Source organism: Cetorhinus maximus, chromosome 32 (genome assembly GCF_964194155.1).
Source record: "Cetorhinus maximus chromosome 32, sCetMax3.hap1.1, whole genome shotgun sequence".
Classification (NCBI taxonomy): domain Eukaryota; kingdom Metazoa; phylum Chordata; class Chondrichthyes; order Lamniformes; family Cetorhinidae; genus Cetorhinus; species Cetorhinus maximus.
The window spans coordinates 7,214,159-7,227,932 of record NC_135910.1 but is presented as its reverse complement, the minus strand read 5'-3'; the positions used below and the strand labels follow the sequence as shown (position 1 = coordinate 7,227,932).

The window sequence follows — 13,774 nt, the reverse complement described above, 5'->3', positions numbered from 1 at the left end:
GGGCCATTCGGGATGAGCTATAAACGCTGGCCTAGCCAGCGATGCCCATATCCCATGGATGAATTTTTTTTTTAAAATTAGGCTGCATTGGTGAGCTAGAAGTTAAAGCAGGTAAGTTAGTGAGTGGTAGGTTTGAGAGAGCTTGTCAGGGCGTATGTGGGTGCACTGGTGAGAGATGAGTTTGGATAAGTTCGCAATGATGTGGGTTGGGTGAGTTGAGGGGTGATTGGTGGGTTCAGGTGGGTTTGGCAGTGTTGTGAGTTGCCTGATATGGGTGCGTTGAGGAGAAATTAGATTTGGGTGTGCTAAGCTGTGTTATTGGTAAGTACCAATGGCAAGTAACATTCGTGCCACACAAGTGCCAGGCAATGCCATCTCCAACAAGAGAGAATCTAACCATCTCCCTTGACATTCAACGGCATTACTATCACTGAATCCCCCATCATCAACATACTAGGGTTTACCATTGACCAGAAACTGAACCTGACCAGCCATATAAATACTGTGGCTACAAGGGCAGGTCAGAGGCTGGGAATTCTGTGGTGAGTAACTCATCTTCTGACTCCCCAAAACCTGCCCACCATCTACAAGGCACAAATCAGGAGTGTGATGGAATACTCACCACTTGGCTGGATGAGTACAGCTTCAACAACACTCAAGAAACTTAACACATCTAGGACAAATCAGCCTCCTTGACTGGGACCCATCTACCACCTGAGCCATTCACTCTCTCCATCTCTGGCGCACATTGGCAGTAGTGTGCACCATATACAAGATGCACTCCAGCAACTTGTTAATCTTCCTTCGACAACACCTTCCAAACCTGCGACCCCACCATCGTGACTTGGAACAATATCGCCATTCCTTCACTGTCACGGGGTCAAAACCCTGGAACTCGCGTCCTGTGGGTGTACCTACACCACATGGACTGCAGCGGTTCAAGAAGGTGGCTCACCGCAACCTTCTCAAGGCCAGTTAGGGATGGGCAATAAATGTTGGCCTCGCCAGTGACGTCTCCGCCCAGGAATGAATTTTTAAGAAAACAGTAGGCAGGTTTAATGTTTTTATGCAGTTGAGTTTGAGTGGATTAGGGTGGAGACACTTTGAATTTGTTTTGAGTGTGTTGAGGGAGGTTAGTGAGTTCGGGTAGTTTGATGAGAGCTTGGCAATGAATATGTTGGTACGTTATGGGTTGGGTGTTTTGATAGTAGATGGGTTTGAGTGTTGGGATATGTTGGAGAAGCAATGTTCTCTTTATTGTACCTGTTTACTGTGGTGAGCCATGTTGTCTTCACCCACAAGCTTATGAGTGAGAAACAGTTAAACTTCACAAATAGAATTGTCAAAAATAAACATGGTGGGTTAACAGACTCCACCCTGTTGGACAGACCCAAGTTAACTGCCTCTGCACCTCAGGATTTTGTAGCCTTAAAGCTAAATTCCTTTGGCTATTACAGCATGGACACAAAGGGTTGAATGCTCTCCCACTGCACCATAATTCTTTCTGTTATACTTGTCTGTAAAATGGTTGCTCTATCAGCAACGCACATCCTCAAGATGTTGTGATTGTTTTGGTTAGCTGGTCTAAGCGGTCAAACCCAATGTCCAGCAAGCAACACGCCCTCAGCTCACCAAATCCAGGGACCCCCATTCAGCTCAACCTCATGCACTCAAAATTAGCTCCCACTGACGGGGGCCAATCCGCTTCACGTCAGTGGGTTCAAAGCCAGGCCCCATGAAGTCCTGAATCGCCCCAGGTGCTTGGCCACGAGGGAAGTTTCTGACCTCCTGGATAAAGGGGAAGCAGTGCAAAAACAGAATCTGATGGGAGCTGTGTTGAACAATTCAGTCAGCACCATGTGCAGGAATGGTTAGGCACGGTATCATCGATTTGATAGGCAACATGCAATCTACACGTGGTCATATCACATAGCATTTACAGCACTGAAACAGCCCAACTGGTCTGACTGGCTCCACACAAGCCTCCTCCCATCCTACTTCATCTAACCCCATCACCATATCCTGCTAAACCTTTCTCCCTTGTATATCTACCGAGTTTTGCCTTAAATACATTCTGCTTGTCGCCTCGATTACTCCATGTAGCACCAGGTTCAACTTTCTAATTACTCTCTTGGTAAAGAAGTTTCTCCTGAATTCTTTACCGAACTTATTAGTGACCATTTTATGTTTTATAGCCCTAGTTCTGCACTTGCCCATAAGTGGAATTGTCTTCTCCATGTCTACCCTGTGGAAATTGTTCATAATTTTAAAGAGCGTTATCATTGGCCTTCTCCGTTCTAGAGAAAAAAGCCATGGGAAAGATAACAAGGTGATCCTTACTGGAGAGAGGGTTTAGGTGGAGGTTGTGAGTAGCTCGAGCAGTTACTCAACAAATTCCTGGGATGAGGAGCTTATCTTATGAAGAAAAGCTGAACAGGTTGGGCCTATACCCATTGGAGTCTAGAAGAATGAGAGGTGACCTTATTGAAATATAGAAGATCCTGAGGGGATTTGATTGGGTGGATACCCAGAGGATGTTTGCACTTGTGGGAGAGACTAGAACCAGGGGACACAGTTTAAGAATAAGAGATCTACCATTTGAGACGGAGATGAGGAGAATATTTTTCTCTCAATGGGCTGTTAGTCTGTGGAATTCTCTTCCCCAGAGAGCAGTGAAGGCTGGGTCATTGACTTTATTCAAGGCTGAGTTAGGTTTTTGATAGACATGGGAGTCAAGGGTTAGGCAGGGGGAGGGAGGGGGTGGTAATGGGGGTGGGGGGACGGTGGGGAGGATGGTGAAGTGGAGTTGAAACCACAACCAGATCAGCCATGATCTTATTGAATGGGAAAGCAGGCTTGAAGGGCCGAATGGACTACTCCCGCTCCTAAGTCCTATGTTCCTATGTATTTGGGCAGCTTGTACAACCAATGGACCTGCACAACCTCCTGTCCCATTGCACTCAACGAATTTCAAAGCTCAGCTGCCTGACAGCTTTGAAATTGCCTTGTTAAAAATGATTTTTAATACCATGTGAAGCAGGAATGGAAAAGCTTAAACAAAAACAAAAAGTGCTGGGAAAACTCAGCAGGTCTGACAGCATCTGTGCAGAGAGAAACAGAGTTAGAGTTTGAGAGTCTCGAAACGTTAACTCTGTCTTTCTCTTCACAGATGCTGTCAGACCTGCTGAGTTTTTCCAGGTATTTTTGTTTTTGTTTCAGATTTCCAGCGTCCGCAGTTTTTTGCTTTTATCTTAATGGAAAAGCTTAACATGCAGAATACTTGAGGTGACGGAATGGGTAAACAACTTGCATTTATATAAGACCTTTGACGTGGTAAAACATCTCAAAAGGAGCTATCAAAACAACGTATGAGGGCTGGGAGATTTTAGGGAAGTCACCAAAAGCTTGGCTGAGGAGGTAGGTTTTAAGCAACAACTTAAAGGAGCGAGAGGCAGAGAGGATTAGGGAGTGAATTCCAGAACTTAGGGTCGGAGCGGGCGAAGGTGCGGTTGGCAGTGCTGGAGCAATTAAAATCGGGAAGCACACGGGGCCCGAATGGGAGGTGCACAGAGATCTCGGAGGGTTGTCGAGGTCATAAATATAGGAAGGGGAAAAACCATGGAAGGTTTTGCAAACGAGCACGAGAATTTTAAAATCTTAGGCGGGCTGGTAAATTAATTAGTGCATCAGCGGGAGAGACTGGCAGGACTTTGTGAAAGTATTGCCAAGATAGAGGTTATCAATCATCCCCGCTACAGCCCATGACGTTCATCATCAGAAGATGCTACAACTCAACAATGCTCCTACCTGAAGAGAGCTCTGGGTTTTTTTTACCTTAATCACAAGTTAAGCTGTTGGGTCCAATAGACGTGCATCACCCAGGTGACCTGTAGCTTGTGGCATATCTTCACGGGCTTTGCGAAGGACGCTCGAGGGATAGGAATGTTGTGGATCTCATGCACATGCTACAATATTGTCTAAGCGTGCTGGTGGGATGCTAATGGCTAGTGCTGTCGCATATCGTAACAGAGATGTGTCTGGCCCTTGTGTCCAGCTCACGCTATGATCAGTATCATTCTCATGGTTCACTTTCCTTTTCCACTTTGCAGTCCGTATTTAAGAATTATGACCATGACCAGGACGGTTACATTTCCCAAGCTGAGTTTGAGAAGATCGCTGTTAGTTTCCCGTTTTCGTTCTTCATTCTGGATAAAGATCGGTAAGTGTGGTCTCTCTATCTCCTTCTGAATGTGGAACCAGCTACCAACACAAACTCACTCTGCTTTGCGGCATCCGCCTGATGATATCTGAACTGAAAGGACCTGGATTTTGCAGTGGGACTGACAGCAAAGCTATTAGTGCCACAGCAACTTTCGGAGTCTCCGTGTGCGCAGAATAACACTGAAATCCAGAAGTCACTATCAGTGACTTCTACACGTCTCTCGATTTTGTGGTGTTGAGGTCCCCTCAGAGTTCAGTCCCTAAGCAATCAGTAAATTGACAAGGTAATCTTACTTCCACGGGCTTAGTCTAACTGTAAAAACCCTTGAAAAAAATTACACCTTATTGAATAAGTTGTACCTGGGTTTTTAGCAGCATAAGTTCATAACTACCATTAAGTACCCTCTCTGGCCCTGAAAAGCTAATTTTACCTTTTGTGGAATGTCAAATTTTTCCATTAAAATTTAAAAAAACATGCATTTAATTACAAAGGTTGTTTAAAGTATTTTAGCTTCTCTCTTAATCCAAACATTATCATTTATGTCACCATCTGAAAATTAGAATTAAAATTGAAGGATAATCAATACTTTTAACTTCCTGCTTTGCTGTCTGTGAGAGGGAGTCAGTGTCATTGGCTGCTTATCTTGCTTGCTGTTGGAAGCCTGGAGATGCCCTTGACTTGCTGTCTTAAGCTGTCGTCGAGAAAGGGGAAATCTACACCGTAGCTATCGCTAGGTTTTTGTGGATAGCTTTCTTCAAGGTCAGCAGGAAGAGCCAGTGCTTCACTATTGACAGTAAAATCCAGCCCAAGAGGGTTTAGACCTGTACAGGTCAGGTTCAGACCCAAGCTGGGATGAAAATCCTTGCTTTCTGATGTTATGGAAGTACTTCAGTTAAGCAGGTTTGGGGCAGTCTTAGTCCAGATCCTAGTGAGCATAGGACCAATGTATGAAATTAACTTTTCTACACTGACTGGCATCTTCACCTTGGGCTGGTCCGGAATATGGGAACTTCATTCTAGCACAGCAGACAGAGACATTCCGAGGATCCGGAAATTGAAGCTTTTGTCGTGACAATTCAGAAGGAGCTGTATCTAATTGGTGCTGTACCTGCTCTGGAAGTGTTTGATGGGGGCATTGCAGAGGGAGCTTTACTCTGCATCTAACCCCGTGCTCTACCTGTCCTGGGAGTGTTTGATGGGGACAGTGTAGAGGGAGCTTTACTCTGTATCTAATTGGTGCTGTACCTGTCCTGGGAGTGTTTGATGGGGACAGTGTAGAGGGAGCTTTACTCTGCATCTAACCTCGTGCTGTACCTGCCCTGGGAGTGTTTGATGGGGACAGTGTAAAGGGAGCTTTACTCTGTATCTAATTGGTGCTGTACCTGCTCTGGGAGTGTTTGATGGGGGCATTGCAGAGGGAGCTTTACTCTGCATCTAACCCCGTGCTGTACCTGCCCTGGGAGTGTTTGATGGGGACAGTGTAGAGGGAGCTTTACTCTGCATCTAACCTCGTGCTGTATCTGCCCTGGGAGCGTTTGATGGGGACGGTGTAGAGGGAGCTTTACTCTGCATCTAACCCTGTGCTGTATCTGCCCTGGGAGTGTTTGATGGGACAGTGTAGCGAGAAATTCACTCTATACTTAACCGTGCTGTACTTGGCCCAGCTTGGTCCATGTTGGTGTTTGTGCTGCACAGGAATCTCCTTCCACTCTACTTCATCTCACCCTATCAACATATCCTTCTATTCCTTTCCCCCCCCTCATGTAATGAGCTAGTTTCCCCTTAAATGCATCTATGCTATTCACCTCAACCACTCCATGTGGTGGTGGGTTCCACATCCTACCAGCTCCAAGACTCAATGAGGTGACAGAAAATGTGCTTGGCACGCTGCCCCTGTGTTGGAGGGAGCCGTAAATTCAATGGAACCAAAGGATCATCAGTCATAATTGATCAAGTAACTGATCTTTCCTTCCGAATTTTTTTGAGGCCTTTACTAGGCCCACAAAGGGAACCCTCCCCCTCCCTCACGCCTACTTCCACAAGATTGTCCGAACTTTGGCCCAACGACACTGAGAAAAACAACCATTGGCGATGAGAATTTCTCCTTTGGGCGCAATCGACAAGTGGCGCTTGAAATTGCGTTGGTTTTCCAAATTAAAACCATGATTCAAGTTTTGGCTCAAACACATTGGCATACCGCCGAGCTTAAAAATCGCCCGCCATCCTGCACAGTTGGGCGCCATTTTAGAAAGTAACTGTTCATGTTTATTCTCCGAATTAAGGAATAATTCTTCGACACATTTCCGAGCGGTAACCTGGGTGAAGCTAGTTTGGGTGAAGGTTACGGTGAGATCTGGAACTAAGTGGTTGAGGCGGGAATGAAGAAGGAGGCTGTTGCGTTTTTGTAGCACCTTAGGGCGTCCAAAAGCATTTTCGCAACCACTTTTGAAGTGTTGTACTGTGGGAAATGTGGCGGTCAATCCTCGCACAGCAAGATCCCACAAACAGCAGTGTGATCATGAGCAGATAATGTGTTTTTGGGTGACGTTAGTTGAGGGGTAGATCTTGACCAGGACGGCGGTAGGCGGCGTATCGGTGAGGAAGTCACTGGAGGGCACGATTGCTGACCAATGAGTTTTGGTTGCTTTCTTACAGCGAAGGCCTGGTCAGCAGGGAGGAGATCACCGCGTACTTCATGAGAGGCAGTTCCATGTGCTCCAAGCTACGGCTGGGCTTCCTGCACAACTTTCAGGAGACCACCTACAAGAAGCCTACGTTCTGTGACAGCTGTGCTGGCTTCGTAAGTCTCGGCCTCAGTTAGACTGCATTTCTATAGCGCCTTTCGTGACCTCGGGGCACTCCCGAAGCGCTTTGCAGCCAGTGGAGCGTAGCCACCGATACAACAACAAAGCAGCTAATTAGAGCAAGATCCCACAGGCAGCGACGTGTTAGTGACCATCAAACATTCCCAGGGCAGATACCGCTCAGGGTTAAATACAGAGCAGCCATGTGTCAGTGACCAGATCATGTTGTAGTGAAGTTAGCTGAGGGATAAACATTGCTCTCCTTCGAAATTGTGGCCCATAGGATCTTTTACGCCTACCTGAGCGGGTAGACGGGTCCTCGGTTTAACGTCTCAGCCAAAAGACGGCATCTCTGACAGTGCAGCACTCCCTCAGCACTGCACCGGGGAGTCGGCCTCGATTCTCTGTTCAAGTCCCTGGATCAGTACTCACAGAAAAGAAGCCAGAGAGCTTGATGAGGAGAAAGGGGGATGCTGAGCAGGAAAAGGAGGAGATTAAAGGAGAAGAGACAAATCAGTATTTAGGAGGATTTTTTTGAACGGTGGAATGGTGTAACGAGGTTTTAGCAGAGAAGGCTAGAGGGTAGAGGTGCGGTAGCTGACTGAACAGTCGCTGAGAGTGGAAAAAAACAGGAAACAAGCAGTAATTGGCAGAGTGGAGCGTGTGGGCTAAGGGGTGAAACTGGAGAAAGCCACTCAGAGAGGGTGCAGAGAGAGGCCAAGGAGGGCTTGGATGGCCCATGTTGTGATATGAGAGGGGATTTCACCAGCCTGCAATCCTGGCAGGAGCTTCACTGGTGAATAGTGTGGGTCGGAGGTAAGGTGGCAATGTTGGAGCCCCAGTAATACAACCCATGCTTCCTGTGATTGGAGAACCCTACGGAGAATGCAGGGTCGTGGAATTAATCCATTGTTTCCTTAAGTACCGGTCCTTGCCCTCATCCAAATGGCCGTCCTTAATAATGGGCTTAAGCAGTGAGTGTAGCAAGTTAATTATAGTTTCGTTACGTTTAATTGTATGTAGGTGGTGGGCATTAACTGGGGTTTCCCTTCAGTACAGATATAAAGAGACACTTCCGTGCCCGGTGGGCACCGCGGGGACTGGGGTGTTTTGTTGACCCCTTTAATCACATTTTGGTTTAATGTTTATAAGGTTCCTTTAAAGTTTTTCCTTGATTTTACAGCTGACCTGACTTAGGGGCTGTGCTTGATTTATCCCTTATTGTGTTAATTTAGTTAATCGTTTTAACTCTACAAGAGATATAAAGAGACACTGGCGGTGAGCCATGGCTTAGTGGCAGCGCCCTTGCCTCTGACTGTGAAGGTTGTGTGTTCAAGTCCCAGTCTGAAGGGTTAAATTTAAAGTCTGTGCTGACACTCCAGTTAAGCCTTCAGGCAATGTTTTTCTGCCGGCACGATCGAGGCTTTCCATGACCAGTGGGCACTGCAGGGGCTGGGGAGCTTTATTGACCCACACAATCACATTTTGGTTTAACCTTTGTAAACTTCCTTTGTAGTTTATCTTCTGTTGCAGTTTCCCTTTAAGGGCCTACCCCTTTTATTTGTTTATTTGACCTTTTGTTAATTTGTCCCCCCTTTTCTGTTAATTTGTTACGCTCAAAAGAATATAAAGAGACACTTATTGAGAATGTGCTGGGGTTGAGTTAGGAGGTATATGCTTGAAATATTTCAGCCTGTAAATAAATGTAAGACTGAGTAAAGATTGGTTCCTTCACCAACTGGCTTTCCAGGTTAGAAGAGCACAGACGAGCTGACTGTGGTCAGTCCTCACCCAATAGCCCCACACTTATAGCAGTGAACAGCAATGCTTCATCCAAAGGCACTGAGGCCAATTACTGCAGGAGTTAAAGGGTAAAGGGCACAGACTGCAGGACGCTGGAGAAGGGGGGAGAGAATTAAAGGGTAAGGGTACGAGGTGGGAAATAAATAAATTTTACTTGAGGCAAGCAAAAAAAAAAGGCATTGCTGGTCAGGTGGAGCTGTTGGCAGGCATCCCACTCTGATACCACATATATCGTCGAATATCATCTTTCGCCAAGATGTCACATTGTGTTTGAATTTATCAATGCATTACTGATTGTTTATTTTCTTTATACCACAGAGACCCGCAAAATATTTGTCATGAAATTAGTATCATGATTACAACAGTACTTCTTTAAATCCCCGTGCTATTCCATCCTTCCCATGCCAACTCTCTTATGCCATACTTATCCTATTCTTTCATCCCTGTCATATTATCCCCATCTGACCCCTTCTTCCTATCCCCATCCCCCATTCCATCCCTCCCTTGCATTCCTCCCCTAATGTTGGTCCACCCTGTCTCGTGTCACCCTACACACCTGTCATTCCCCTCATCCCTCCCTCCCATGCCATCCCCCTATGCCATTCCCTCCAGCTAAGCTGTTCCCTCCCACTCTGTCCACCCCCCTTATGTGTCCCACCCACCCAATGCCTCCCCCATCCCATGCCATCACCGCCTCCCATGAAGTTCACCCCTCCCATGAAGCCCCCTCCCCATACTATCATCCCCCCCCAGCATGTTGTCTCCTCACCTCTCCCGTACCAAGCCCTCCCCCTACCCATGTCATTCAACCTCCCCCACATTCCCTCCTCCCTCCTATGCCATCTTCCCTACCATGCAGTTCCCCCAAGTGCTGGCCCCTTCACACATCATCCCTTCTCCCCTACATACTGTCCCATCCCCCCAATGTTGTCCCCTCCTCCCCATGCTGTCCCCTCCTCATGTCATCTCTTCCCCCTATGTACTGTCCCCTCACCCTAATGTTGTCCCCTCCTCATGCCATCCCTTCCCTCCACTGCTGGCCCCCACCCTCCTCCCATGCTGTCCCCAACTCCATCCACCACATCAATCCACCAACCTATCAGAAGTTATAGGCATTATATAGATATTAATGTACACAATATATATGATTGGTAATAACACAGTTCCCAAGCAACAGTCCCCTCTTGGTATGTTTGATGTTATACACAGGGCATGGCTGATGATAATTCAGAGGAGGTTTTTCATGTAATAAATATTTTCAGTCCAAAATTAATTCCTCTTTCTTTTGCCTTTACAGCTATGGGGTGTAATTAAACAAGGATACAGGTGTCAGGGTAAGAAAAATCTTTACATTCTTATCTTTCTTTACCAATCAGTCTAGCTACCCCCCTTGTTAAAAGTGTTGGTGTCTGTGTTGCTTGTTAAATGCTGATTCAGGGAGTTCACTACCAAACATGCTGCTGAGGTACACACGACAGGAAGATCACAGGTTAGACCCCCCCTAGGTCTCCAATTTGCCTATTGAAAGGGAAATGCCAGCTGGATCAGGCAGTGCTACGAACTCCCAGCTAGAAAGCTGGTAATGGGGGCAGTGCGTTGACATTAATGGGCCAGTGGACTCTACCCACCCCATTCTGAGGCTGTTTCTGCCCCATTAATGGCCTTTCCTTTCTGTTTGAATCTCCCTCCCACGTGAGGTATGAGAGCGGACTTGGATAGAGTCAGATAACCAGGCACTGGCTTCTTCCTGAAGAATGGGCAAGTTCACAGAGGTCAACAGATTCCAGGACAAGTCAGTGTGGAAAGAGGAGTAAACTCAAGGAGTGGGGGTGGGGGAGCAAAATATCTATAGGTATTACAAAAATATTACAAAATTTTCACAGCGCAAACTTGGGCCTTTGGCCCAACTTGTCCATACTGGCATTTATTCTCCACAGGTGTCTCCTTCCTTCATCTAAACCTATCAGCATATCCTTCTATTCCATTCTCCTTGATGTCCTTATCAGGCTTCCCCTTAAATACTTCTACACGATTCACCCCCCCACCACTCCCCGTGGTAGCGAGTTCCACATTCCAACCACTCTCTCAGTAAAGAAGTTTCTCCTAAAGAGTTCCCTGTTGGATTTATTAATGACTAGCTTCCATTGATGGCCCCAAGTGGAATCACCTTCTCTATGACTACCTTGTCAAACACTTTGATAATCTTACAGATTGCTATCATGTCACCCCCTCAGTCATCTCTTTTCTGGAGGAGAGAACCCCAGCTTGTTCAATCTTTCCTGATAAGTATAACCCCTCTGTTCTGGTATCATGCTCGGGGACCTTTTCTTGTACCACTTCTCACCCTTCAGCCCAGACCCACTCACAGTGCTCCCAATGCGGTTTAACCAATAGGGTGAGGAGGTTGCCATCCTGTAACAGGGTGTACTGGTAGCCATCTCCACATGGGCAAACATCATTGTATCTTGTTTGAAAGCTAATGTGCCAACTTCATTACCACAGTTGGAGAAGATCCCCTTGATGTCCGCAGAGCAAGTACATCGACTGCTGGAGTCTACCTTGCCCATATATTGACTGTTACTAACGTCTGCCAGTCTTGCATGCTTTCCACGTAGTGTGCTGTTGGTAGAGAGAAAAGAAATTTAATTGCATCTGCTCTCAACTCCGCCTGATAGTTCTGTTATCCTGCCCATCGGCAGTGGTGTGCTGAGAAAACCCCCATCTTTTTCCCATTCATAGAATCGGAGAAAGGTTACGGCACAGAGAGAGGCCACTCGGCCCATCCCGTGTCTGTGCTGGCTGAAAAACGGACCACCCAGCCTCATCCCACCTCCCAGCATTTGGTCCGTAGCCCTGCAGGTTATGGAACTTGAGGTGCAGATCCAGACACCTTCTCAATGAGTTGAGGGTTTCTGCCTCTACTACCCTTTCAGGCAGTGAGTTCCAGACCCCCACAACCCTCTGGGTGAAAAAAAAAAATCTTTCCTGTGGCTTTCTCCTTGCCTCTTTCGAAGGTAGTAATTCACACATGGGTACAGCACAGAAAGAGGTCATTCTGTGCCAGTGTTAATGCTCTATATGAGCCTCTTCATATCCCTTTTTCATCTAAGCCTATCAGCATAACCTTCTATTCCTTTCTCCCTCATATGTTTATCTAGTTTCTCCTTCAATGTATCTATACTATTCACCTCAACCACTCCCTGTGGTAGCAGGGACTACATTCACACCACTCTCTGGGTAAAACATTTCTCTTGCATTCCCCATTGGATTTATTCATCTTATATTGATGGCCGATAGTTCTGGTCTCGCCTGCAAGTGGACACATCTTCTCTACATCAATGGGGCACATTGGCAATGTTACCGCACCCCTCCTCCAGGGGCCCGGATTAACGCTCTGGAGACGTGAGTTCAAATCCCACCATGGGAACTGGGGGAATTTAAATTCAAGTAATTAAGCTGGAATAAAATGCTGGTCTCATTAATAATGATCCCGAAGCAACTGGATTGTCATAAAAAAACCCACCTGGTTCATTAATCCGGGAGATGGTGCTATAGTGGTAGTGTCACTGGTCTGGTAATCCAGAGGCCCAGGCTAATGCTTTGGGGACATGGGTTCAAATCCCACTACGATGGCTGGTGGAATTTAACTTTAATTAATAAATGTGGAATTGAAAGCTAGCCTCAGTGATGGTGACCATGAAACTATCATCGATTGTTGTAAAAACCCATCTTGTTCACGAACGGCCTTTAGGGAAGGAAACCTGCTGTCCTTATCCGGTCTGGCCTATGCGGGACTCCAGACCCACAGCGATGTGGTTGGCTTTGAAATGGTACATCAAGCCGCTCATAAGAACATAAGAAATAGGAGCAGAAGTAGGTCATTCGGCCCCTCAAGCCTGCCCCCACCATTCATGGTTGATCTACCCCAGGCCTCAACTCCTCTTCCGTGCCAACTCCTCATAGCCCTCAACTCCCCGATATTTCACAAATCTATCTACCTCCTCTTTAAATACTTTCAGTGATCTATCATCCGCAGCTCTCTGGGGTAGAGAATTCCAGACATTCACTACCCTCTGAGAGAAGAAACTCCTTCACATCTCAGTTTTAAATGAGTGCCCCCTTATTCTGTAACCAAGTCCCATGGTTCGAGATTCCCCCACTAGTAGAAACATCTTCTCAACATCTACCCTGTCAAGACCCCTCAGAATCTTGTGTATTTCAACAAGCTCACCCCTCATTCATCTAAACTTGAATGAATAAAGGCCTAACCTGTTTAGCCGTTCTTGAAAAGTTAACCCCTTCATCCCAGGAATCAACCTAGTGAATCTCTTTTGAACTGCCTCCAATGCCAGTATATCCTTTCTTAAATACAGGGACCAAAACTGTACACAGTACTCAATGGTATCCAACCGCTACTGAGCGGCACAGTGGGTGTACCTACGCCACAGGGACTGCAGCGGTTCAAGAAGGCAGCTCACCACCACCTTCTCAAGGGGCAATTAGGGATGGGCAACAAATATTCATCCCAAGAATGAATAAAAGTAAAAATTCCATCGAGCCCTTTTATAAAGACATCTATCAATCATCCCCTCAAGCCTTCTCTTTTCTAAACCTGTTCAATCATTAAGGATAGGAATAGGGATTTAGGTGTCTTGACCAGTGCTCCCCACTGAGACCCCATTTTAAGCCTTGGAAATTGTCGTGAGAGCTAGGTGGAGCAGGTGGGGGACGGGGGTGGTGGGGTGTGTGATTCATGAGAGTGGGTGGAGGAGGGAGAGAGAGAGATTTGTGAGAGCGAATGGTTTAAACTGCAGGGTTGTTTTTTAAAAAGACACCTGCCTTATCATTGACTTTTTTTGGGGCGGGAATCAGGGCCTTAAAGATCAGTCAGCCAGGCCGTGCCCACTATTAAAAGCATGAGAGGATTTAAAGGGGCCTTACAGCC

The 13,774-nt window shown here is 46.5% G+C and overlaps 1 protein-coding gene across 1 annotated transcript in view; it reads left to right on the top strand.

Moving 5' to 3' along the window:
* Window positions 1–13,774, top strand: part of rasgrp4 (RAS guanyl releasing protein 4) — a 165,648-nt gene that overhangs the window by 128,245 nt on the left and 23,629 nt on the right. Inside the window, exons 12-14 of the mRNA XM_078533095.1 lie at window positions 4,110–4,219; window positions 6,878–7,022; window positions 10,127–10,163. Coding sequence (XP_078389221.1) covers window positions 4,110–4,219; window positions 6,878–7,022; window positions 10,127–10,163 — 292 coding nt within the window. The remainder of the gene's footprint in view (window positions 1–4,109; window positions 4,220–6,877; window positions 7,023–10,126; window positions 10,164–13,774) is intronic.